The sequence below is a fragment of the Tinamus guttatus genome, unplaced genomic scaffold, assembly GCF_059628265.1.
Source record: "Tinamus guttatus ecotype Peru unplaced genomic scaffold, ASM5962826v1 Tinamus_guttatus_pri_ptg000653l, whole genome shotgun sequence".
Lineage (NCBI taxonomy): Eukaryota > Metazoa > Chordata > Aves > Tinamiformes > Tinamidae > Tinamus > Tinamus guttatus.
In genome coordinates, this window is record NW_028289187.1 from 507,038 (window position 1) to 533,427 (window position 26,390).

At 47.4% G+C, this 26,390-nt stretch overlaps 1 protein-coding gene across 2 annotated transcripts in view; it reads left to right on the plus strand.

Annotated features, from left to right (window-relative positions):
• The window catches only part of HPCAL1 (hippocalcin like 1), a 48,702-nt gene extending 32,198 nt beyond the window's left edge, over positions 1–16,504 (plus strand). The window contains exons 2-4 of one of the 2 annotated variants that reach the window (XM_088536239.1): positions 12,313–12,715; positions 13,538–13,643; positions 15,335–16,504. In XM_088536239.1, coding sequence (XP_088392365.1) covers positions 12,338–12,715; positions 13,538–13,643; positions 15,335–15,432 — 582 coding nt within the window. In that variant the 5' untranslated portion in view covers positions 12,313–12,337 and the 3' untranslated portion in view covers positions 15,433–16,504. The remainder of the gene's footprint in view (positions 1–12,312; positions 12,716–13,537; positions 13,644–15,334) is intronic. The other variant, XM_088536240.1, reaches the window with a different exon arrangement.
• Positions 16,505–26,390: the final 9,886 nt, after the last annotated feature.

Here is a 26,390-nt window from a genome sequence, read left to right on the forward strand (position 1 = left end):
GTCTCAGCAAGAGGCAGGAAAATTGTCATGGGGTTTCGCTATTGCTGCATCCTGGCCATGCTGCGAAGGGACACCCCCATGTTGCTTCTGCCCCAGCGAGGCAGAAAAGCATCACAGTGAAGCCCACACTTGACATGAGCAACCCTAATACATTTTATTTTCCTCTACATGCTGGTGCCATCTCTACGTGCTGCTTTAGGGTCCTCAGTGTGACGGTGTTCTTAAGACAAACAGCTCGTCTTCTGGAATACCGAGGATACGGAGCGCCGGCTGCACGAACGTGTGAGCATCCTGAGGTGCGTTCACCCAGACGTAGCTCTGCATTGGAGTCAAGGGAGGCAGGGGAACCTGTGGGACACTGAGACAGCTCGAAACCAGCCAGGGAAAAGAGAGCAATAATCCCTAATAGTTCTCCCAGCTGAATTTCCTGGTCTGCAGTGCTTAGCTGCTCTGTGCCAGCACACACACATCATGAGCATTAGGTCTTGGTAGCCCTCAGCTCTGCGCGTGCGACGCTCACGCTGCAGACCCCTTCTTCAGGGTGGCCCCAGGCTCGGCGCTGGCCCTGGTGCTTCTGCATCTTGTGCCCATGGCTGCAAATTCAGTGGTGCCCAGGGCTGTTTCTTCGTCCTGCCCGTGTAATTTCAGCCCGAGGAAGTTGCCTTCCCGGCTGAGTGCTCAAAGCATTACTGCGATATGCATTAGCAGAGATAACAGGGGAGTCCTGTAACAATAGTGCGTTTATTAAGAGCGTTTTGTTGGCCAGTGAACCCAGAACCCGGCTGATAGCTGTTATGACAAATCAGTTTGACTCTTTTATTCCCTTGTAAAAGTGGGAAGGAGTTGGAAACTTTATCTCTTCCAGTTTTGGAACGGGTACAGTTTCGATGGCTATCTCTGCAGGTCAAAACAGCGGGCGGCTGCTCCAGCCTGGGGGATAATTGTGCTGTGCAAAGCCATTCATGAACTAATTTTTTCCTCCAGGAAGCTGGGTTTGTTTTTTCAATAGCATTTCAAAGCAGTGCCCTTTCTTGCCAATGAGCATAGCATAAATGTGCTCACAACTCAGTTCTTTCTGACCTGCTTATGTCTTTGTTTTTGCTTTTAGAATATAATTTAGAATATATTTTTTCCACATTGCTTCTTAATCGGTCTAGCCTGATGTTTTTCAAACCTGTAGTTTCCTTTACTGCTCTCCCTTATTTTCCATTATTAAATCTTCCAGCCTACTGAAAACATCTGAGATGTAGATTTAAATAACTTAGGCACAGCCTGAGCCTTCCTCTATTGGGTTAATAGGCAATGTGTGCTCCAGCACACTAACTATATGTGTTGGAAAAATGACTGAACAGGCTTCCTTCCCATGTGCCCACTCCAAGTACAGCGAATAGGGCAGGTGAAAGGTGCAGCAGCTGCGTGGGATGTGCATTAAAAATGACTCAGTCTGATGTAGCCCTGCACAGATAAAAGGTCTGGGGCGTCCACATCAAATATGGGCAGTTGTATTTAGGGTTGGATTCTGTTATGTCCAGGCAAAGTAAATGCCCTACCAGTGCTTCTTAGGGTGGTTTTGAGGTCAACCCTAGTACTTGCTTATCAGTATTATAGCCCATGCTGCCCAGCACATGGGTTGTCTTTGTGAGGGGGCTGCTCTCACTGTGGGAGCCCAAAGAGGGGAAAGACACAATATAAATGTAAAAGAACAGAATAATAGCCAGAAGGAAGGGAGGTTTTGAGAGCTATGGATAGAGCAAGGTTAGCATCCTGACAGATCAAAGTAAACAGGCTGTTGCAGCCAAAGAGATCCTACGAGAAAGGGCTCAAAGGTAAACGTGGCGAGAAATGTGTTGAGCGTGATGCACAGGTGGTAGTGCAGTGTGAAGATTTTTCTGCTTATTGTGGGTTTTTGTTTTTGTTTTGTTTTTTTTCTGGAGTCAAGCCTGGGTCTGCACCTTTGGAGTGGGAGCTGAGTGGATGGTCCTTGCCTTTTCCATGTGGCACAGAGGCTTTGTGGTCAGCAAGCGGCTGCTCGTACCGCGGCCAGGGGCAGACAGGTCAGCATTGCTTCCAGCAGCAACACTTCTGGTCATCAGTAACCTCCTGGAGGAGGTTTATTTAAAGCTCTTGTCCTTTTTGTGGGCTCTAGGAAGTAGGAAGTGTTTCCTCCCTGTAGATCCCTGTCCAAATCCCATCGACTCTTTTGTCTGCTTCCTTGCAATCCCCACCCTGCTTGGAGTTGCTCCAAACTCGAGCTCGCCAGGGGCATTTGTGCTATTGTTTGAAAGGGTCATCCTTAGATGTGCCTCCTTTCCTTTTCTCAAGTGACATTTCTGAACCAAAACGCCAGCCCATGAGCAGTGTCTGGGAATGTGATATCGGAATAAATGTTCCGACTGCCTGCCCTGCCTCACCCCCGCTCGGGCAGTTGGAAAAGTTGGTGTTGCAAAGAGCAAATATGGGGATTGGCCTTCCTTTGAAAATCTGATTGCATTTGTTTTATTTGTGAAGCTTTGTGGGGGACAGGGAGATATCAAAATGAACTTCAAATCGTGGTCTGTTTTCTCTGAGTTATTGAATCACGAAGCTCAAAAAAGGTGCTTAGCACCAGGATTGGAGAATCTGAAATGTTTTTAAGGTACTACATATTGTCTCGAGAGCATGGAAGGAAAATGTGGGAGTATTTCGATTGTTTTGAATATGCCACAGGAAAGACCAGCAGCAGGAGTCTGACTTTGTAAGCCAGAGGTGGGAAAGGAAAGTTTGAACGGGCAGCTTCAGCCAGGGACAAGTATCTGCTGGAGGATCTACCTGGTCTCTCTGTAGGCCTGACCACTTTGAACTGAGCGTGTGAAGCTTCGTTTCCTTCCCCTTGCAGGAACCGGAGCTTCAAGCCTTTTCCTTGATGCCAGTGTAATTCCAAATATTTACATCAGTGTCAGATCTGGCTCCCTTGACACCGAAGGTTGCATGTCCTCCGGCCCTCCCATTTTAACATACGTTCTGCAAACAAAATACTGTTAACGGGTTTCAAGGCTAAGGGGAGCAGTCTTGCTCTTGCGTGCTGCAAGAAGACATTTGCACCATGGAAAAACACATCATCTCACAAACTCTTAACCGCATCCTTGAATTTACCCTCTTTTTTAACCACCAGGACCACGTCCTTTAAGCACTTATTTCCTGGTCCTCTAGAGATGAAAAAACACATGGTAAATTGTGGTGTTGGTGTTATGCAAATGTTGTGCATTTGGAAAGCTTTTGTTGACATGTCTTCTCGCTTGGGATACCTTCCCCATGCAGAAAAGTTGCAGAAAATTTCAGGGTACAAGCAAATAGATATGCCATCACTGGGGAAAGGGGTGTTAAAAAAAAACACACATGAATGGCTAGCATGGATCTTGGATGTTGAAAGATGTAGAAGTTGCTAAAAAATACTAGGCTTAGTATGATTTTCTGTTGTCTTTTGGAACTGAAACTCAGTTGATATTAAGTATTGTGGTTTCTTCGCAGACCAGAGGAATTAATGACGAAAATGAAGAACCGCTGAGGGCAGTAGCCCTTCCACAGGCATGGCTAGACCAAGAATAGCTTATCTCATGGTCTGATATGTGCGAATGTTACAAACAACGTATTATTTTTTCTCTTTGCTGAGATCAAGTGCATGGGCATTGTTCATTCTGAGAGACCTTGAGGTGGCATCAGAAGTGTGTTTTTCATGGGGGGAGGAGGACGAGGCAGCTTGTGCACCCTCAGCGAAGACATTCAGAGAAGACACTCATTTCCTGTTTTCCAGTAGAGATCTTCACTGATGTGACACCCAGTGTCATTCTGGGCAGGATGTGCTGAACGCGTGGTCTCAGGTGGAGGTTATTCCTTCTAATTTCATGCCTCTTGGGACCCTTCCTGCTTCAAACCTGTTCCGTGTTCTTCCTGTTACCTTACCCATTTAGGAGGGAAAATGCAACCATTTGGCAACTACTGATATCACAAAGTAGAATTCAGTTTGATTGATTTTCACCCGCTGCCTTGCTCAGCTTGAGACAAAGAGCCAGCTCCAGGCAGCCCTCACCTGCAGCGCTCCGCAAAGCACGTTCAGGGCTTTGATGGGAATATTGCCAGGGATGGAGCCCAGTGGTGAAGGTTAATGGGAAAAAGTGATATCTCGACTGCTGATTGCATGATTTGCTTCCAAAATGATTTGCATTCAAATGTTGGAAGCCACACACAAATGCCAGAGAAGAGAAAGTATTTTCATAGGGGTGCTTTTGGTCCCACTAGAAATGTCTGTGTGTGCCTGGCTGAGGGAGCCTTTAGCTGTCTCCTCGCATTTGGAACTCTCCCCCTCTCCTAGATAGACGCTGCCCTGCTGCTCTTGTGCATAATTTATAGTGAGGGCTCTCAGGAACGAGTCACGCTGTTGAGTATTCAGGATTATTGGAAGCTGCTGTAACTGCTTAGTGCACGAGCTGGGATGCAGATGCGTTGGCCCATGGGAGCGGGTTGTGCTGTTGCAGCAGCTTCTGCTGCCGAGGACTTGGCTACTCAGAGAGTCCCTCAAGTACCAGTCCTGGCAGCAAAGGGATATGGCCCGTTTTTGTACAGCTTTTGCAGGAAGTAGTCACAAAGTAATCCAGTATCTCTGTCTTCTGCAGAACTTATCCTGTTTTTAATAACGGGATCTTAAGTGAAAGGTGAGAAGCGGAGATTATATACATCACCCTGCCTTGTGCACGGCCAGAGAGAGGATATGTCTCATTGATGCTGTCCAAACCAAGATGTCTCTGGATGGTGGGTGAAAACTTTGTGACAAATGATCTTTCTCTTTGATTTTTTTTCTGATATTTCATTATTTTTAATTAGTATCTAAATAAATGCCTATTGTTTGGTTTGGTTTTGTTTGTTTGTTTTTCTTAAAGGTAGTTAATGAAAATATCTCAAAAACCAGAGCTTTCATCACCTTATTTACTACGTGTTCCTCTGTTAAACAATGTCTTTACTTTCTAAAAAGGTTTCTTTCCACTCCTTGAAAGCAACCACCTCCCCTTCTTCCACAATTTAAAGAACAGCTCCATTAGCTGCCCCCAAATCCCCTTGACACCTCAAAATCTCCAGGGGTCACCTCCAACCCCAACTGTACTGTGATTCTGTGAGTATCTCCTGTCACCAGATAGGGTATTTGATGTATATTCAAAATATATTTGCATATGTTACCTAATTAATATATTAATGTACTAATATATTACTGTATTTGCATTACACAAATGCATTATAGATGCAAAATGAATTTAGCTTCTATAAAGCAAAAGCATTATAGAAGCTTTTGAGGGATTCCTAGCAAGTGAAAGATAACTTTAATCACCTAAATTTGTCATATGAAACTTTTGAAATCGAAGGATGAGACAGCTCATGCCTGGTATTTCTGTGTATTTGATTTTATCCTTCTATCATCGGCCCTGCCCTGTGCTGATTTCTCACTTTGCTTTGACCTTTGCAGACTCTGAGGTTGGAATCTGCTTCCCGGTCCATACTGGGCACCTTTCCCTGTCCTGCAGGCAGCCTGCAATCATGGAGGTTTATTGTATATCATATATCACCCTAGTATCTTAAATTAACATGACGTGGATTTTTCCTCATGCAGCCCAACCTTCTCAGAAAGAAAAAGACTTTGTGTATTAAGGCATTGTGCTGACATGTTTTCCTTGCTGTGTAACACTGTGTAAACAAACTTTTTTTTTTTCTAAAGCCTTGCCAATTTCACACAGCATCCAGAGACAGAACAAGGTTGACTGCTTCTCCCTCAGCTTCATTAAAAAGAAAAAAAAAAAAAAAAGCTGAGAGAGGAAGTGAGGAAAATCCACTCTTGATTTTCTTTTCCTTTCTCAAATAACAAGCTGCATCACTGCCTGGTCTGCCCCACCCAGATTAACCCGTTTCCCTAATTTGCTCAAAATATTTCTGTGCTTTGTTTTGTTTGTTTGTTTTTTGTTGCTTTGGGACTATTGCCCTTTACACTGGTGAGCCCGTCCTCTCCGAGCTGCGGAGTGTTTTAGAGAGCTCGCTGAGGAACATCCAATTTTCCGCCACCGCGCGGCCTGGCTTTCTTTGTGAGCCAGAGTTCACCAAATCAGGTGTGTTTTGAGGCGCAGTTCTTGGACACAGTGGTGCTTTGTAGCACAGGAGGTGTCAGTAGGAGCCTACAGCAGCTACCTGCACCCACGAGCTCGCTGTAGGGACCGCACAGCCGGGGAAATGCTGCGGCTGTAACGTGCAAGTGCTTGGTCTTGGGGATAGGAAGGTAAAAGGGTTCTCGGGCTAATGCACCAGTGCTTCGTGCCGTAGAGTAATGGGTTTTCTGTGTGAATGAGGAATATAATCCTGAGTATAGCCATTTAAATGTGCATGAGGAATCCAGAGCGTCGTAATTGAATTTCTTCGGTCCCCGAGGTTGCAGCTGACGCCGTGAAATCAATGAGCCTTCCTGAAAGCACCCCGCTCCCCAGCCGCGCGCGGGGCCGGCGCCGCTGCGTCTGCAGCCCCCCTTGGGGATTTGCCCCTACTCGCTTTGCATCTGTGCTCCCCGACACGGGATCAGCTTTTCAAGATCACTTCAGAGCTCCAGTGGACGTGCTTGTGGTTAGGCCTTTGGACTGACACGGGGCTGGGGATGTGACCACTTTGTGATGCCTTTCTGCAGGCTGCTCGACTTCGATGCCCAGGTTGCTGCTGAGTTTTCTGAGTGTGCAAGTGTGGGGAGTGCAGATGGTGGCCTTGCCCCATTACCCTCTTCCTTATCAAGGTTTGGAAGAAGATCCAACTAAGTTGCAAAGGGGCTGCACTTTCAATTTAATAAAAACATTAAGAGCAAGGAAGTTGGAATTCCCATTTTGTGTTAGTATTGTTTGCTCTTTGCTTTCTCATCAGCGCTGTTTTTCTTTCTGTTTCAAGAGAGGCAGCAGAGGAAGCACCTCTGCCTCTTGCTGAAGCAGCTGACTTGGGTTTTTAGCCCTGAAGCCTGCGGGGGAATTTTCGGTGTTATTTTGGATGGTGGTGTTTCTTTTGTCTAACTGTTTCCATTGTTGACTTCTGAAGACGTGGAAACGTTCGGCTTTACGCAGAGTGCTGCTTTTGGCCCCGAGCGGGTAGCTGGTGAATGAGCAGCGGCGCCGCGGGCGGTTACGTAACGGCTTTTGTGCCGCTTTCGCCGCGGGGCAGGAAAGAGGTTCACGTGAATTCACCAGGAAGGACCACATATCTATAGCAACGTATCTGTATATCCTGTAGCTGTCTGTTGCAGCCCTCGTTGCTTAGGATACTGGCATTCAAATGTGTAACAAAATCTGCTTTTTCCTTGTGAGTTTGTTGTCTGTCCCAGGCCTGCGTAATGGGACATTTCCCTCACTGTTTAGGGTAGGCTTGTTGACTGGCCTTGTGCAAAAGGGGGCTAGAAAATGTCTTTGTATCTCAATGTGCAGCGTGTTTGTGGTGTTAGCAGGAGGGATTTACTGACACAGTTTGGTCGTTGCTGCTCTCGCTCCCAGGACACAGCGAGGCCGCCCCAGCGTGCTGAGAGCTCCAAAGGGAGGGTGCCCACGCGGAGCAGGCGCAGAGCCACTTCCCTCTATTCCTTTTGCCACAAAAATAAAGTTTATATCATAAAGTCGTGAGCAACGAGCGGTGGCTCCTGGCGAGGACTCAGTTTGGCCTGCGATACGATTAGGTGTTTGGGACTGGCCCCATGGAGTACCCAGAGGGATGCACCAGCGTGAGAACCTGTCTCCCTCTTGTGGCTTCCTCCACGGGAGCCTCAGACACCTTAAAGAAGTTTAAGTTTATGCAGGAGCCCTCCATGGCTCTCATCTTTGCCTGGCCATAGGAAAAGGAGTCTTGGGGCTATTTCCAAGTAAAGTCTTTCTTAACATGATGTCCACATGGCCACAGCAGACTGAGTCCCCTCCTCTCTTTTCCCAAAGAGATTGGGAACAGAGGTGGAGCTGATGCTCCAGCTGTTTTCGTAAGGAATTTTCCATCAACGTGGGAACAGCTCTCATGTTTCAGAGCGGCTCAGGGTGATGTTTGATGCCTGGCTTATGTGCTCCATTTGCTCTGGGCTCCTGCAGTCCCTGAGCTGTAGGATTGCAGCTGTGCTGCAGCTTCGGGGCCGTCACGGATCTTGGACATGCTCTTCATGTTTTGTAACTCAGCCCTGTGAGATGAATGGTGCCGGATTCTCCCCTGCAAAGCAAGTAGCTCAGATCATATAAAAATTATTTATTGCATTTCTCTATGTGCTCTCTTTCTCTGCTGAAGAGCACCACAGTCCTGCAGACAGACATTTCATAAATTTTCCTCTTTTTATTAACACTGAATCAGTATCCAAGGAGCTTTGCACACTGAAGTGCATCTCTAAGGAGATGTTTCTACTTTTGCAGCCTTAACTGATTCACTAATAGAATCCCATCAGGAGTTCTGTTCAAAGAGCTTTTGCCTTCAGAAGGTTTGAATTAAAGCAGATTTGCTCTTCTGACTTTCTGGGGTATGTGCAAGAAGGATACTTCTTGCCGTAGCTAGTGGTCAGCCAAGAGTTGATTTAAGAGGTAAGATTAACTTTGTCATAAGTACTTGAATACAGATGCTGAAAACCAGACCGTTTACTGTAAAAATTACAGAATTGCCAGTTTAGCTATTTTGGAGTTATCTGTGGTTATTCACTGTTGTGCTGCATGAGTAACAACTTGCAAGTAAAAAGACTTTTTGCTTATTGCTAAGATTTTGCTCCACATCCCTCTTGTACTGTGGGGCCCAGCACTGCACACAGCAGGTCGAGGAAGGCCCTGCGGTTATTTCTGTGCTGCTGCAGGGGATTCAGCCCTGATGGCAGTGCCAGGAGCACCTGAGGTGCCCAGTCCTGCTGGCTGCGGTGGAGCGGGGGCTGCACGGGAGTCCCATCCGGAGCCCCTGGCAGCAGGTTTGATGGGAGCGTCGAGGAGCAATCAAATGAGGCACCACTTGGATGGCAGCAGCGGGGGTTTCTGTCATGATTAATGAGGTATTTAGGTGTTTCGCTTTGTAGGAGCTACCTGAAACGCAATTTACATCTAAGAGCTGCTTTTTTCAGATGTGCTTTAATAAATTAATGTTAATGGTGGTTATTTAATTATTCTCAGCAAATTGGATACAACTACTGCAGGGTTATATTTGGGTTGAGCACATCATGAAGCCTTTTGAAAAGCTCCTAGGCTGAAAAGGATTGTGTTTAGAGCTTTGCACATTGCATTCTGATATACTGATATACTGATATTCTGATTTAAAAGAGGAGGAAGAGTTGAAATAACTTGTAATTTGTTGAATGCAGAGACTACTCAAATGTAAAGCTTTTGAAGTTGATACTAAATGAGTATCCATCCTAATAACAGGATTTTTGCTGTTAGTAGTAGTGAACTCAAGTAAATGAAGTTAACATGTTTTCCCTTTTGCTGTCATCTCACATCTATAGGGGTGTGTTGTCTAGCATCTTTAGTAGCATAAATAGAGATATTGCAAGAAAAGGGAGAAACGCTATTGCTTTCTTTTCAGATTTCTTTTCAACTACCAGTTTTCAGGTCTGTTGTGCACTCCCCAAACCTGTGTGCCCCACGCCTACAGCTGGGTTTATGTCTGCTGAAAGTCCTGCTGCTGCTCTAAGGGGGCTCCGCTGCTGCCGCTCGTGCCGGTCCCGCCGTCCCCTTGCTGGGATCCCGGTGGAGCCTGGGAAGGAGCTGCCAGCCAGGCAGACTGCTCCAGAGCGGGGCACCAAGCAGCTTAAAGCAAGGAGGTTCACCAAAGGACACCAACCAAAGGAACCTCTTCCCTCAGGGGCGGAAACATAACGTTACAATTTTTGCTTTTAAAACAGAGCCATGGTTGATCAGTTATTTGCTCCGAGGCACCGTTTTCTGCAAATTGACTGCAACAGAGTAGAATATTGTATTTTCTACTCTCAGCACAGCAAGGATCAGTATCTGGAGCAGGGATGATTCAAAGGCGGAAAGGAGGCAGGCGCAGATGGGAGCTGCTGGTTAACTGGAGGGCTGCCCTGTGTGCCCCTAAGGACTGACACTGGCTGGACGGGGAGCTCTAGTTTCCCTGCATGTTAGGAACAAGAATTTTTCCAGGGGCCTGGAAAAACTGTGCAGGGAAGTGGACAGAAGTAAAGCTTTGAGGTGAAATATTTGCAGCTTTTATAGAAAGCAGAAGTGCTAATGATAACACAGCTTTGCGTTAAGCCTGATGCGTTGTATTAAAGAGCGACTGGCTGGTTTGGGGTTTTTTGTTTCTTTTTGAGCATTAAGCCACAGAACAGGATGTGTATTTTTCACATGGCTGAGGCCATGCAGGGAATAGCTGGAATAAAAATAAAATGAGGTTAAATTCAGCTATTGCTAATCTCTTTGCTGTACAGCAACTTATTTTTTGCTGACCTTTAACATCTTTTAGCTTTTGATGCCTGAGGGGGATGGTTGCTGTCTGGGAAGTGCTTAGTTGCATTATCTTTCCGCTGCATTCATGTCTGCACGTTTTGTCACTAGGTTCTTCCCGCTGCCTAGTGTAAAGGGATGGGGCTGTAGCTGCCTGTGTGCTTGGGTCTGTGCCCGCTGTGCCCTTCTGCACGGGCTTTGAGCTGCCGTAACCGGGCCATAAAGCACCGTGCAAAGCACTGTCACCGATGTCACCTTCCAACCATGGCGACTTGGGCCCAACTTTGTGCAAACCTCACCAGTAAACCCCATGTTGGCACTGTGAGAGCCTCTAGTGAGGTTCTTGCAGGCTGCAATTCTGTGTGACGTCGGACCTCTCCCGTCTGGAAGAGGAAATGCAGCTGCACACAAAGAACCTTTCAAGTCGGGGTGGGAGCTCCGCGCTGCTTCGTGGGCCCACATCGCTGTGCCCCTGCTCTCACTCACCCAAAACACATCATCGTATCCTTTTCAATTTTAAGTATACGTTGCCCATCTTTCGTTTTTCATCCTTCATTTTGCCAAAGGCTGCGAAGCTGCAGGACTGTCCTGTGCGTGCTGCCCTGCGAGAGCACAAACCCCTCTGCGCTGTGTGCCCCTTCCAGGGCCCTGCGCAGTGACTGTGTCTGTCACCTGAAATCCTGAAAAAGCATCAGGCTGCAGTGCCTTTGCCATGGCGGGGAATACTGAACCGCTGCGGAATAGGTTTATATTAAAACACACAGCCTGGTAAGCCTGGACAGAAGCCGATCCTTTTTGTTTTTCCTGATAAATACCTGTGTGAGGGCTACACATTTGCTTCGCTGGCTGCTTTGCCGAACATTTTGCTTGCTTTAAACAAGCTTGTTTTTTTACTTAGCTAGGGGAGCAGAAACTTCACACGTGCGCTTGGACAGGAGAGGATTTTGGATGCTGGTGTGATTTGGCCAGACATGTAGGGAAGCAGTGTGAGCAGGGTGGAAATAAGGTTTCCAAGAGCATCTGACTCCTGTTAGTGAGGGTTGGCGTTGAGCTCCCAGTGACACTGTCACTTTGCATAGGGGTTACACTCTCCATCACCAGCTCCTGCTTGGTCATAGAATCATTATGGTTGGAAAAGACTTTCAACATCATTGAGTCCAAATGTAAGCTCTTCAGCACCATGCCTGTTAAACCACGTCACTCAGTGCCTCATCTACCGGTTCCTTGGGCGCTGTCAGGGACGGTGACTCCAACACTTCTCTGGGCAGCCTGTTCCAATGCTTGACTACTCTTTCCATGTAGACATTCTTCCTAATATCCAGTCTGAACCTCCCCTGGTACAAGGCCATTTCCTCTTGTCCTATTGGCAGTTATTCTGGAGAAGAGATCAACCCCTGCCTCACTGCAACCTCCTTTCAGGCAGCTGTAGAGAGCTATAAAGTCTCCCTGGAGCCTCCTCTTCTCCAGACTAAGTAACCCCAGCTCCCTCAGCCGCTCCTGATAAGGTCTGTGCTCCAGCCCCTTCACCAGCTTCGTTGTCCTTCTTTGGACACGCGCCAGCACCTCAATGTCCTTGTTGTAGTGAGGGGCCCAAAGCTGAACACAGCGTTTGAGGTGCGGCCTCACCGGCGTCGACTACAGGGGGCCGATCACTTCCCTGGTTCTGCTGGCCACACTGTTCCTGACAGAAGGCAGGAGGCCATTGGCCTCCTTGGCCACCTGGGCCCGCTGCTGGCTCATGTCCAGCACCCCCAGATCCTTCTCTGCCGCACAGCTCTCCAGCCGCTCTGCCCCAAGGCTGTAGCGCTGCGTTCGGACATCACAGCTGCTGGGCTCACGTCCTCGCTCTCTTGCTCCCCAGCAGCGAGTCCTGAGGCACCGGGAGGATGGGCAAGCAGAACAGCAAGCTGCGCCCTGAGGTACTGCAGGACCTGCGCGAGAACACCGAGTTCACGGACCACGAGCTGCAGGAGTGGTACAAGGGCTTCCTCAAAGATTGCCCCACGGGGCATTTGACTGTGGAAGAGTTCAAAAAAATCTACGCCAACTTCTTCCCCTATGGCGACGCCTCCAAGTTCGCAGAGCACGTGTTCCGCACGTTTGACACCAACGGCGACGGCACCATTGACTTCAGGGAATTTATCATCGCCCTGAGCGTCACCTCGCGGGGCAAGCTGGAGCAGAAGCTCAAATGGGCCTTCAGCATGTACGACCTGGACGGCAACGGCTACATCAGCCGCGGTGAAATGCTGGAGATAGTGCAGGTGAGCTCCTTGCTGCCAAATCCGTCTTCCCCCAGACATCTGGAGTGGGAGACACGGGCCGGTTAGGGATATGGGGGTGCCTCCTGCCAACAGCTGGAGCTGCAGAACAGCTGCTGTGGCCAGGCAGAAGCAATGGGTTCCCCAGGGTATGCTGAGGGCACCATCCCAGTAAGTCGGTTCAGAAAGGTGACTTGACCCACAGGGTTTAATGAATAAATGGTCTGAGAGCCAAGTGCGTCTCTATAGACGTAGACCTGAGCCAAAATCTTAGGGCTCTCCTTGGGTATTTTTTTTTCATGTGGTTTTGACAGTCTCAAAAACACTTGCATGCAAATTTTACCGACCTGATTAATCTCAAACTTAATACCACAGGCTCTGACATTTCAAATGTGACTCAACAGGAACTCAGAACACCAGAAATGAAAGGTGGTCCCTGGGCCCGCAGGTGCCCAGGGACGCTCCTGGGGCTCCTGTCTCTGGAGCTGCTGCATCGAGGACCACAGGAGATGCACCAGAGCAAGACGCTTGTCCCAGGGGTCCCGGCCCTGTGCCCTTGTACACCACTCTAAACCCTGACTTTCTGTTAAACGGACCCAGCAATGGGGGTGTTTTTCTGATGTTCAGATGAATGCAGAAAACTGAAAAAAGCTGGAGCCTAAAATCCCTATTTGTTTTGGTTTATAAAGTCCTACAGCTGCTTGCCAGGGTCAGCTGCCCTTTTTATTGCTGCAGGCTTAAATTCCTTTCCTGAGTCCTGGTGCTTTAAAGCTTGGATTCTGTTTCTGCTATCTCTCTCTCCTTTTTTTTTTTTTTAATACTCAGGCAATCTACAAAATGGTTTCATCAGTGATGAAAATGCCAGAAGATGAATCCACTCCAGAGAAGCGAACAGACAAGATCTTCAGACAGATGGACACAAACAATGACGGTATGACCCCACCAGCACCTCCACCCCATAGGCCTTCGAAATTGAGTTTTTTTCAGCCTGGATATGAGCAGAAGCTGCTGACAGTATTTTGAGGTCCCAGGGTGGGAGCATCCCTGCCAGCCCGTGACAGTCCTGGGGGACTTTGTTCCTCTGGCTCAATGTTTGATAATGCAGGGAGCAACCAGGCTAGAAATGTGGAGCTTCTTTCCTACTGAGAAAGGAGATATTTTTGGTGAGAGTGAGGATTTAGTTGAGTCTATCTAATCTATGCTGAGATATGCAGGCTCGTAAAAATATGGCCTTACGTTTTTCAATTAAGGAATTTTTATGGCTGCATTTTGGCATCCAGAACTGCAGCCATTGGGTAAATTCCTGGGCTTGCTGGTGTCCTTGTGCGTTTTACCTTTGACTTCAGCAAGACCGACACTTCATCCTGTGACTAGGTATGTGAGCAACCATAACATAAAGTGATTTAATCTTGCAAATCCTGCCATATACACCCTCCATCTGTTGCACTTTGTCACTGAAACAGTGTTATCCCGTTCCCAGTAAAGCACCACTACTGCTGAGTACTGCAGAGCGCAGCTGAGCCGTGCGATACCCGCCCTGAGGCTTGGGTACCCTCCCCTGCAAGCTGGGCTTGAGAGAAAGGGGAAAAAAACCCCAACTTCCTAAGCATTACACGTAGTCCTTCCAGACTAACCAAAACTTAAGGAAACATTTTATTTGGAAGCGTTAACTGAAAGACCTGGCATTAGGATAGACGTGTGCCATCTGAGCTTCTCTGTGTGTTTCTACGAGATGGACATTTACTCATTTGTCCACATTTGACCCAACTTGGGTGCTGGACACTGAGTGCGGTCCTTTCTCCTGATCCTCTGGGTGGCTGAGACCATCTCAGTGTAGAAACTTTAAAAACAGTGTGATGAATGTGTGCCTCCTTGCATCCTAGGGCACCTGGCCAAAAGCGGCAGGGAGTACGAGCGGCCTGGGCAGCAAGTATGTGTCTCCTGCATTTCATCAGGGGACATTTTCGCAGTGAGGACCTGCATTTCTAGGATTAAATGGTGTGAGCAGGTCCCTAGCAAGCTCTGGTGGCAACTGTTCCCAGCCTGCCCAAGCCTTGGTCGCCCTTCAGCTTGTGTAGTCTCACTGCACACACTGTGCAACCTACCAGCAGGTCCTGCAAGGGGTCTGTGAGGGGAGGAGAAACTGTCCCTGCTCAACCGTGCCTGCCACAGTGCCAAGTGAAGAGATTTGGAGTGTTTAGGTGTAAAACGTCACATAATATGAACATCATACTCAGAGCATGCATGTATTCGGGTGTGATACCTCATGTTGATGTTTTGCTGCAATCTGTGTAGTGTGTGGTTCAAGGCAAAAACTGACAGGTGATATTAGAGCAATTATCTTCTTTTTTATTTGGTAATGTCTTTTAGAATAAAAAGTATCATGTATTATGCTAGGTTGTTGTGCCAAAAAATAAAGCACCTGGCCTTAAGGGCTGGAGAAGGATTTAGCTGCGCTGCTTTGCACTATAAGTTCTCCCTAGATGCACTTGCAATAAATTAAATATACCTATATTGCTAAATCTTCTGTGAGTAGGGTTTTTTTATAAGCTACAGAGATGGTGGCAGCACAAATGACTTCTTTTTTTCTCTTTCTCTCTGTTTGTTTTTCCTCCCTTCCAGGTAAGCTGTCCCTGGAAGAGTTTATTAAAGGTGCCAAGAGTGATCCCTCCATCGTGCGATTGTTACAATGTGACCCGAGCAGCGCGAGTCAATTCTGATTAAACTGGACAGTTTGCAAAGAGAAAACCGGCTTGTCGTTCAAGCTTTGCTCGCAAATGGATGCCTTCTCAATCATTCCTCAACAGTTAGTGGATAAGACCCCTTTGCCAGGTTGTGTGTGTCTGAGTGAAACGGCCCTCGCTCCTCTCACTAACACCAGTGCAGCTCTCCTTTGGCAGCTCCATTTCTGCTTCCCCGTAATGTTATGATTCACTCTGCACATGTTACGTTAAATGAAAGGTATGTTTACATGCAGATACAAAGAGTTCAAACTGCTGGTGAGATACCACTTCTTTGCTTAGTCTGTGAGAAAGGTAATGTTCTGGTAGTCCTGAGGAGATGTTAGGTAGGACTTTCATCCAACATAGCAGATGGTAGATAGATAATTTATTTTGCTTCAGAAATGACTATGTAAAAAAATGTGGACTGAATGGAGTAGAAAGTTCAAAAAAAAAAAGAAAAAAAAAAGCAGCTTTCCTGGGCATGGTTCCAATTTTCTTTTTGAGGAAAATTGCTTGCACTTATCTAATGGTCTTTACTTTCTTTTAATATATATATAAATTATATATATATGGTGAAGTAAAATTTTAAATATTTAGGTCATCTATTTAAGGCATAAAATAGAATCCAAGCTTCGTTTCTTCTAGTTGTCTGTGATTTATTCAAATCTTGCAGATTGTTTTTTGTGATATTTATGCATTAGCAAATTGCTGTTCAAAAAGAAATGCATGACTAGCAGTTTGTGGATATTTCACTCTGTTTAATTACTGAATGCAAATATTTGTTCATTTTTACTGTTGATCGTTTCAGCGTTACTGTATTAACAAAAGACCTGAAAGAAGTAATCTTAATTTTGTATTTCTCAGTGGAGTCCTACTTTCTGGTGGTTGCTGCATTAAATGGCTTTTGAGTGAAATGAGGTGACGTGACTCGCACTGCTGTCCTCAACTTTGCTACACCTCCTACCTTTTGCTGTCAATATGTTAATAGTCTTGTGCATTCCAGTGTTATTTAATATCTGCCTAATGCCAAGAAATAATAATTGAAATAAAAGACTACTTTTCTTGTCAATACCTGTCTTGTTTTAACCCATGCAACAAATTTGTATTATCCTGTATGGGGCAGAAGGATGAGACCAGCTTCTGTGTTCTCCTTTTGGCCAAGACATGTTTCCTTGTAAGTTTGCTTCACCCTGAGGATCCCACTGCGCAGAACCCAGGAGAGATGGTTCAGCAGGTGAGTATTAAACATAATGCAGGAATAACACAAGGCAAAAATCAAATAAGAGAAATGTTCTTTCCTGTCTATAGAGGTATCAGAATGTGTTGTACCAGGAGCCCTTCTTCATAGCAGTTGGGTCCTTCTGTGATCCTCCTCGCTCTCCTTTGGCTCATGCCACATCTTCCACCTCTCCCCAACAGCTCTTGAGTACTGCAGCCTTTTTATCCAAAGAGAAATGCACCTTGTTCCTGCCTGCACCAATAGACATTTTGTCCCATGCACCTGGTGAATGTTACAAAAATAATGTTTCATCCCCATGGCATGGAAAGCAGTTTCCCCTCCGTGCATCAAGCTTGCGAGTAGCTGCTGAAATCTGTCCTTTTTGCAAAATACTGAAATATTACACAAATGCTTAGATTCTAACTTAATTTTTAAACGGGAAATTAAAGGATTTTTGCTTTGTAGCCATAACCTGCTATATCACAGCACTAGTTAGGTGTCAGTACTTCTGCTTAAAAAAAAATAGAAGATGCATGCAGAATCCAAATGCAGGTGCACTATTAGTTCAAATTTAGGCTAAAATACAGACTCACGTCAGTGCTGCCAAGCAGAAAAGTGTTTTCATTCTTTTTTTTTTCCTAGAAATTCAAATTTGAACCAACGTTGCTTTCAACCAGAACATCCTGCAAAACCCTGAAAGTGAAGCTAATCAGAAATGTGTTTGCTTTCCCTGAGCAAGCCAAGCAAAACAGCCCCAAAGTAATATAAAGACAAGATTCCATACCTGTTTCTCTCTAGCCTATTTGTGTTCATTCTGTCTGCAGTATTTAACTTACTGCAGATGCTCTTACACTAGTGATACATTTTGCATGGACTAGGTGGTTGGTTATTTAGCTGTATGAGGTTGCTGGTCCCACAGCAACAGTAAATTTGCTTCCATGGACTTAGATGCGTGTCTATAGTTCAAGGAATGTGCAAAAATGTCTCTGACCTTGAGGCAGGACTGTGCCTCCACAAGGGACCGCAGCGCTCAAACACACGGCTTGTTTGTGGGGTCTGAAAATGAGGCAGTTATATTTTTAGTCAAACGTTGCGCAATATCCTTTTTTAGGTACCAAGTATCTGAAAACTTCTTTGCTTTTGCATTCTAAAATGCCATCGGTTCTTCCCTCATCATTTGTGTACTTTTACAAAAGCTGTCCTTTTTTAACTTTTTCCTGCTGCTTCGCCTGCGCTGCTTTCTAAGCTTCTGTCCTAGGTGAATGGCAAGTTGGAATAACTGTTCAAAAAGCCAAAACTCTTTGTATTTATATATATGTGTGTGTGTGTGTATATCTATATATATAAAGCTCATTACAGCTTTGTTTTCAAGAAATCAAAATGATAATATTTGCATTTTCTAGGCCAAAAATTCCCATTTCTTTGACTTCATACGTTTGCTTTGAAGTGTGCCGGAGTTCCTGGGTGGAAAGCTGGCTGTCTTCCATGGGGTAGTGCTGCCAGCTGGCAAGTAACCAGCTGGTGGCACCAGACTGGGGCTGGTCCTGACCGCCTAGTCACCCGTCTGCTTCCTCAATGTCTCCTCAGACTTCCCACTCCTGGTTTGGCATTTTGGACTGCAACTCCCTGTCTCCCAGTTTTGCCCTTGTGGCAAAGGCAGCCGGCAGTAGCCTGAGCTGCATTGGGAAGAGCGTTGCCAGCAGGCCGAGGGCAGTGATCCTTGTCCTCGGTCCTGGGGAGGCCACAGCGGCTGCGTCCCGTGTTGGGGTGCCTGGGACAGGAGCGCCTGGTAGCTCCCGATGTGAGAGCAGCCAAGGGCTCCTCACGTGAGAAGGGACCAGAGGCAGCTCCTCATGTGAGGAGAGGCTGAGGGAGCTGGGCCTGTGAAGCCTGGGGAAGAGCAGGCTGAAGGGATCTTAGTGCTGTGTGCAAGTATCTGAGGGGAGAGTACAAAGGAAGATGGGGCCAGACTCTTCACTGGTGCCTAGTGCTAGGACGAGAGCCCACGGGTACACATGGAAGCATAGGCCATCTGACTGAAGCCAAGAAGGACATTCTTGGAGACAGAGCACTGGCACCCAGAGAGGTTGTGGAATCTCCATCCTTGGAGATGTTCAAGACCAATCTGGACGTGATCTTGGGCAACATGTTTTAGGTGACCCTGCTTGAGCAGGTCTTCATGCTCTCCAGATGTCCCTTCCGACCTCACTCCTTCCATGGTGCTGTGATATGCACAGGGCAGAGCGGCCTGGGACCATTTCCACAGTGCACTGCACTGGGTGCACGTGCCAGGCTCCAGCCCAGCATTCCCTTTGGATCACCTTGAGCAGGATGCCTGGGGCTGGGGCAGAGGGTGGCTCCCAAAAAGGGCTTTGAGGACGAGCGAGGTCAGCTGAGCCTCTCCCAGCACGGAAACCTTTTGACTAAAAGTCAGCAAAGTCCTGGAAAGGGGCTCATCCACATATGGCGAGCCGCTGTCATACGGAAAGCAGACCTGCTCCGGAGGCTGATATCGAGCATCTCCTTTGAGAACGTGTCTGCTTTCCTGATGGATAATGAGGAACAAGGGGGTAATTTACAGGCTTGTCCTCCAGGATATTTAATCTGAGCGTTAGTCTAAGTTGATTCAGCATCATACTGGTTCAACATGTTGGTTCCGCAACAGGGTCGCAAACAGGAGGAGTCGTCAAGAAGCTCAGAGGGGCAGAGCAATGGTCAGGGGGTCCTGGCAAGGGGCTGCCTGGGGTCTCGGTATAAACGCATTAAACACCACTTTTCACTTAGAAAATAACTTCCAAGGGGATAATAGAAAACTTCAACTTTTGTGGCTTGGTTGCTTTGGCAGACTGTAGGCTTAATCAAAAACAGTCCAACTTAGCCAAAATGGAGTTTAACTAAAAAGAAAAGTCACCAACAGGTTCATTTTTACTGCTGTTTTATGATCTGTGTAATCATTTTCTCACACTGTGATATCTTGAACTCTGAAAGCTCTGGGTAATTACTACATAAATTCAGGCTTTGCTGTTGGAATTGCAGGTCCCGTTAAGCCAATTCAGAATTATGTCATTGCCGTTCAAATCAGGTTAGTGTCTGCCTGGTTGCAGCGTAACTGCAGCCTGGGTGGCAGAGGTGCTTGGATTCGGTCCCGCGTTTCTCTGTTGTCAGGTTTGCATTAGCCATTTATTTTTAAATAAGGTCCCTTGCAACATTTTTATAGCATTAGCCTCTGAGTAATGAACTCTTGCGAAGAGCAACATGAATGTTTCTGTAGCTATTGGGCAGATGGTCTCTGTCAAAGAGCCCTCAATCCATTACGCAGGACACCCTTTATTCATGCTGAAAGGTTAGGAGTGGGCATCTATTTTAATGGTCCAATGGACAGACTGGCATTTGGAGGTCCCCAGGCTGTGTGAAGCCTCATATATTACTGATGAACCTGGTAACTGCTGTTATCACTTCGAGGAGGGGAGGCATTTCACTGGAGAAAGGAGAAGAATAAAATAAAAAAGCAGAGCAGCTCTCTGTGTAAAAGCTGCATCAGTGTAGCTGGTGTGTTGGCAGCCAGACCTGAGGTGTGGTACACATTTTCCAAGGTTATCCTGGCAGGCTGGTGCAGGCAGGGGTGCCAGCTTCTCTGTGGTCTTTCCCTGACCCATGCTGATCCCTTGGCCACCCAGGGGTGGCTGTGCCTGGGTACTGAATTCCCTTGCCCCAGTGGTGCCCCCTTGGACACTCCGTGGGAGTCATTCCCTCTGGGATCCCGCCACAGCCGCTGGTGTTTTCCCTGGGAGAAAGATAATTTGTTCCAACCAAAATCCTTACGATTTGGGTTATAGCAAGGGGGAACAGTTACTCACCCAACAGCAGAACACAAGGTCCCTCCAGGCCCCGCACACAGTCCCACTCCTGAGGGTTACGTGAGGGTTTCCCAATGACTCTGGCTGGTGCTGCCATGTCCTGAAGCATAGAAAACTACTGTTGTCTTTCCCAAGGCTGTGCTCAGGCCTCTTCCAAGTAACTGTTTGCATTTTGCCCTTTGGTTTCAAAATAAAAGAAATCCAGAAAGTCCAGCTCTTCGGAGGCACCGGCTGTGCCGCTGGGTGCAGAATCAGCCAGCCCCATTTCTATGCAGGCCCCAGGCCAAAGCTTGCTGCTGGAGAGGGTCTGCGAAGCCTCAGACACCCGGTCCAAGTGTTATCCTGGCTGGATCTGGCAGCAGAGGTTGTCCAGGCTTGCTCTCCTGAAAGCCCAGTCGTGTGGATGTGCTCAGCTCCACTCAGGCCTGGCCTTACTGGGGAAAACCCCATGAGTTTCTTCCATACACATGTTAAAGCACCTCTCTAATTACAGTCTTCAACTTGTTCACACAGGAGAAAGTCCAAACTGTCTTCTCTAGCTGATGTCTTAGGGGCGGGTAAGTGCAAGAGCAATCGTACTCTTTTCCAGGTGCTGGAAAAAACTGGTGCTGGTGGGGTTGCATCCTATATTATGCTGAGTGCTTTTAAACACTAGAGATGTCCAAAGTAGGTAAAGGACACGCAGTATCTCCGAGGTGAGCCTGATTTCACCTCTGCAGCACCTGGTGTTTCTTTGGAGAACTTCTCTCCTGCACTGTTAATGTGGTGGTAGCTGCAGGGTCAGCCCGTGACCACTTCAGTGCAGACTGCAGGTGGGACACAGGAATAAAGGTGTGAAATCAGGTGCTCAGATTCAGAGGATTCTGCCAACTGCAACTAGGATATTTGGCAGTTGTGTCATTTGGAAAAAAATACAGGAACATCATAGCTAGTCCCTGCATCCCAAGTCCTGGGCTAGCTGCCCACTGCCAAGTTTGGCTTTGCTCTATGGCTGGAGAAATGTCCAACACCAAGATTTCTTTTCATTTTTTTTTTAAAGTTTTGAGACAATTAGGAAAAGTTGTCCCAAATGTGCAGGGCCCCATGTGCACGCATAGCACCCCAAGAGGAATAGCAGAAACCTCCTACCTATGGTGCTGCCTCTGGGGGGAGACCAAACACTTTTTAAACAGAGAAGTGCCAGAGAGCGTCTGTTAGTATTTACTGTTATTTTCTTCATAGCTTTCCCACTTTCTCTTTATTCCTTCTTTTTATTTTTTAAATACTTTTCTGGGTCCTTTTCAGGATAAACCATTGATTCCTCTTTTCAGGGGTTGCCAGGGAAAGTAGGCAAAATGCTGGCAGCTCATTCTTCAGTGAAAGATATATGCAAAGAATGTGCATTAATATAATATTAATAGCCATAAGCACAGATATAGCAGGTGCTTTCCTTAAAATGAACGCAGCTAGTTTAGGTGTCGCAGGGCCCTGGTGTTGCTTTCGTTCTGAATTATTAACATTTACGAGGCTCGCAGTGAGCAGGCGTGATGCTGGCTGAAGCACTGGGCACGACACGAGGCCGGCAGCCGTACCACGTCCTTCCTCGTCACGCAGACCAGCCTGGCCCAGGCTCGGAGCCGCCTTGCGCAGCTCTGCTCGGGCTGGGGGGCGTTGCAGAAATCAACCCACATCCCCCACCGCAGCAGGCCCTGCGCCTGCAGCGCTCCCCCACACAGGCGCCCCGGCAGAACTGCAGCTCTTGGGGTTGCTGAAGGCATCTCCCAGGGTCAGGGCAGCCCCTGCTGCCCCATCAATGGGGTGGCTTCATCAGCAGCGCTGGCCAACCCCACGGGTGCTCGGCTCTTCGCTAACTGCCAGCACTGCTGCTGGAAATGGTGGGGAAAAACAGATGGAGATGTCAGGCAGCAGCCCCTGCCTCCTTATAGCCTGAGGTGCCCATGCTGGGGATCCCGGTGATGCTTTCCAGGTACCGGGAAGCTTGTCCGATGTTGCATGGAGCCGTTCATTGGAGTGGGAGGAAGGAGAAGGGACTCACACAGGATGAGAGGAGAAAGGGAAAGGTCCTGTGCCAGAGAGATTCCCGTTTCTGGTGAGAAGTACAGGTCGGATGTGTGACATGGCACTGTCAGCAGAAACAAGAGGGGCTGCAGTGGGCACTGGGAGGCTGCAGGAAGATTTGGAAGGAGGATCTGTGAAATGAAGTGAAGAGGGGAGAGCAGACACGGGGAAAGGGGTCACAGGTTGTGGCAGAGCTTGAGGCGGAGCAGAGGAGTGGGTGACAGGGTGCCCCTATGATATGGCAGTAGCCATCAATCAGCTGGCACAGCTTGATCTCGTGCCAGACTGGCTCTCTGCTTTGCTGCATCAGTGTTGGCAGAGGAACCCAGAAGGCAGCTGCAGCATGTCTGGTGGGGGATGCTCCTCGCTATGCATGGTCAGATGGAAATGGTTTGCAGTCAGCAAACCCTAAATGTTCACAGCTTCTCATTTTCGGTAACCCATCTGTGGATCATGTTGGAGGTACAACCCACTCTGCAACCCATCTCTAATTGCCAGGTTATGAGCTGGATGCCCAGGTCCTCCTGGCCATGTAAGCTGGGGAGGATTTACGACCACCAAGCAGTACAACTGACTTGGAACTCACCACCTTTGCTGAGACCTCCAGCGCTGCACGGAGGGCTGCAGAGCTGGCTACACAGTGAGGGCAGTTCCTTGCTGCTTTGCTTTATGCCACTTGCAACTACTTTTCTAAGGATAAAACTAAAGGGCCGAAATAGCCTCTCCCTATGGCCCCTCTGCTCTGGGGCAATTCCAGTGACGTGCAATTCCCTTCTCCGTCCTGGAGAATGAGTCAGTTGGAAGTTTTAACCTTGGAGAGATCTACAGCTCTGTCTTACAGATTTTTTTTTTTAATTAAAAACTGCCTGTTTGGTTCCTTCCTCAATAACGTGTTTTAGTCATCCTTCAATCACCAGTCATTTCCAGACCTTATTTCAATAAGGAGAAATTAGTACCTTAAACTAGAGAAAGCTGCTTCTAGAAAGTGGATTTGGTTTTTAGTGAGTTTCTGAGAAAGCTTCCTAACATTTGGGCAGCTGGTTCCTGCATGACAGGGCTATGAAGGAAGAGGACGTAAATAGGGAAAAGCAGCAGCACATCCCCGTGTTGTGCAACTCTATAGGGAAACATTTTCCAAGATCCTCAGGGCTACATTTGGAGCCCAACAAGGGCGCTGCAGTTATATCATGCCTTCACCCAAGCTGACAGCCACAGCTCCTGTGCTGTTGTGTTTTCTGAATTGCTCAGAGATCTCTGAAACTCAGAGATGGCAGTGCTTAGTAGAAAGGCATCTGGCAATGAGGCTTGAAGGACGCTGGAGCCTGTGTCCCACTGCCAGGTAGGCAGCCATCCCCTGTCACTGAGAGCTCCCTACCAGCCCATGGTGATCCAGGCCATGCCTTTTCTTTAAAACATGGAAAAAGGAACTTCCACCCTTAAAAAGGTGAAACTCCGTGGGGAGATAAGACCTAGCTGCAGTGAGTGGCGTTTGGAGATTTCCTCCAGAAATCAAGCTCAAAGGCATGTTCAGCCACTTTCCCCATGGGATCCAAACGATTTTTGGCACTTTACAACATGTCCATGGACCTAACAGACCCGTCAGGTGTCTTGAATCACTAGTGACTGATGGCGATAGGTTGGTGCTCGTGGTAGGTGTCCTCTACTGTGTCCTGGCAGGACAGGAACATCTCTATCCCAAGTAGGAGGTGTCGTGGCCTTAGGCTGCACAAAATTGGTGTGTATGACATCAGATAAAGACAGGGAAGATGTCTGTGCCCGTAGATGCATTTTTGTATTCTAGATTTCGTACAAATAAGACCCAAAAGGAATGGAGCTGATCCAGCCCCATTTTTGTGCTTAATTCATGTATCTTTCTTAAAGTAGCAAACATTTTGTTGTCTCAGAATACTGGTGTTTTGCTGTTATGCTGCTAGTAGGAAACCAAAGAGCCAAGTGTCAATAGTTCATTTCTTTAACCAAAAGTGGGAGCCACTCATTACAGGGGACGAGGCTGAGAAGCTGCACCAACCTGAAATGCCATGGGAAAGATTTTACAATCGCCTCTTAAAACAAGCAGCAACAAATTGCTAGGCTCAAATGGCATCTACTCGAGTGCCTTCGAAGAGCAGAAAAATGAGTGTAACCTCTCATTTATATCAGCCTTTGGCAAACATGATACCAGATTCTTTTTTTAATTGCTCCGGGGACAGTCTGAGCAACTCCAGACCAGCAAGCCTGACATCTGAATCAGAAAAAATGGTAGAAACTCCAGCAAAGAACAGATATTGCAGATGCTAGAACAAATGTGATATATTAGGGAAGGGACAAAATGGGCTTTCACACATGGAAGCCTTGCCTCATAAATTTATTAGCAGTCTTTGCAGGAATGAAGAAGTAACACATTCTTAAATGGCCTGAAAAGGGACAGATAGATAGATATAGTGAGGTGGTTAAGCCTGCTAATGTCACAGAGCTGTCACTGAGATGTGCACTGCACAAATATCACTCAGGGTTATTGACTGGGTAGTAAAAACGTTAGTTGAGTTCCCTAACAGTAACTGCAAAATGGTACTCAGAAAAACAAACAAGCAAACAAAACACCCAAAACCCATAGCAAATCATTGTCAGCTTTGGGCTCCAGAGTAGCAGGATACGGGGATCACATTTTGGTTAGGGCTCTATGCTCAACTTATACCATGGAACCTAAACAAGCCGTGGCCTGAGGAGAAGGGTTCTCCCTTCTCCTGCTCAGGCCCAGCAGGTCCCTCACGAGCAGCCTGCGAACTGATGCCCTGTGTCTTCAGCTCCTCATGTGATGATCTGTGCTTCCAGGCTGTTGACGCAGCAGCTGGTACCTACCTAAATCAGGTGCTGTGTCAGTGCTGCTTGCGCAGAACGACGCTCAGTAGCTTCCCTAATGCTGGCAGAGAACTCTCTGACCAGCCCATCTGACCCTTCGGAGAGCACGGGCCAGAGGATCTGCCTTGGTAATTTGTGTATCAAGTGTGTACCTTTGGCCTGAGGCTGGACACAGCACTAAACATCTGCTGCTGGACTGCTGATAATGACGCAAATACCCTTTTGTCTTATGTCTGGTACTGGCTCAGCTGTATCCATCTCTCCCAAAGAGAAATTGCACTTTATTTCATGATGTTTCTCAGGATAGAAAATCTTATTACGCAATAGCAATTTAGCACTTGGAAAAAAAATCTAAGTAATAAACAGCTTGACCAGAGCTGTTTTTTTAAATCCTTTTCCACTTTCTGCTAGTGCACAAGCACCAGTTCCTGAGCAACATGGGGAGGTTCATAGGGAGTATGGGGGTTTGTGGCAAGCTCATGGGGGGCACAGAGTTTCCCTGAGTCTAGAGAGATGGTGCTGGTCCTGCTGGCACCACTGACACCGACCACCCAACAATTCTTGTCTTCTTCAGAGGCAGGAGCTCCCTCTGGGTTTTGGGGAGCCTTGGCAGCTCTGCCCCATCTCTTGGGAGCTGCTCTTACCCCAAGGAGGTTCTGCCACATCTGTACCAGCGGCTTCAGGGAAAGGTGGGACTTGTAGGGCTGCCAGTAAATGGTCACTCTGTCTGATGGCAACAAAGCAAACCTGCCCCTCGCTCCAAAACCAGCCCCGCTCACACGTGCGCGAGATGATAACCCCGGATTTGGGAAGGGCCTTGGAGCTGAGGGCCGAGGCCTGCTGAGGAGCAGGTGGTAGCAAATACCAAATTGCAGCTCCAGAGCATTTGGGTGAGAAGCAGCAGGCCGAGGCGGCCCTTCCGCGAGCTGCTGCTGCCATCTAGCATCACCTGCCGCCAGCGA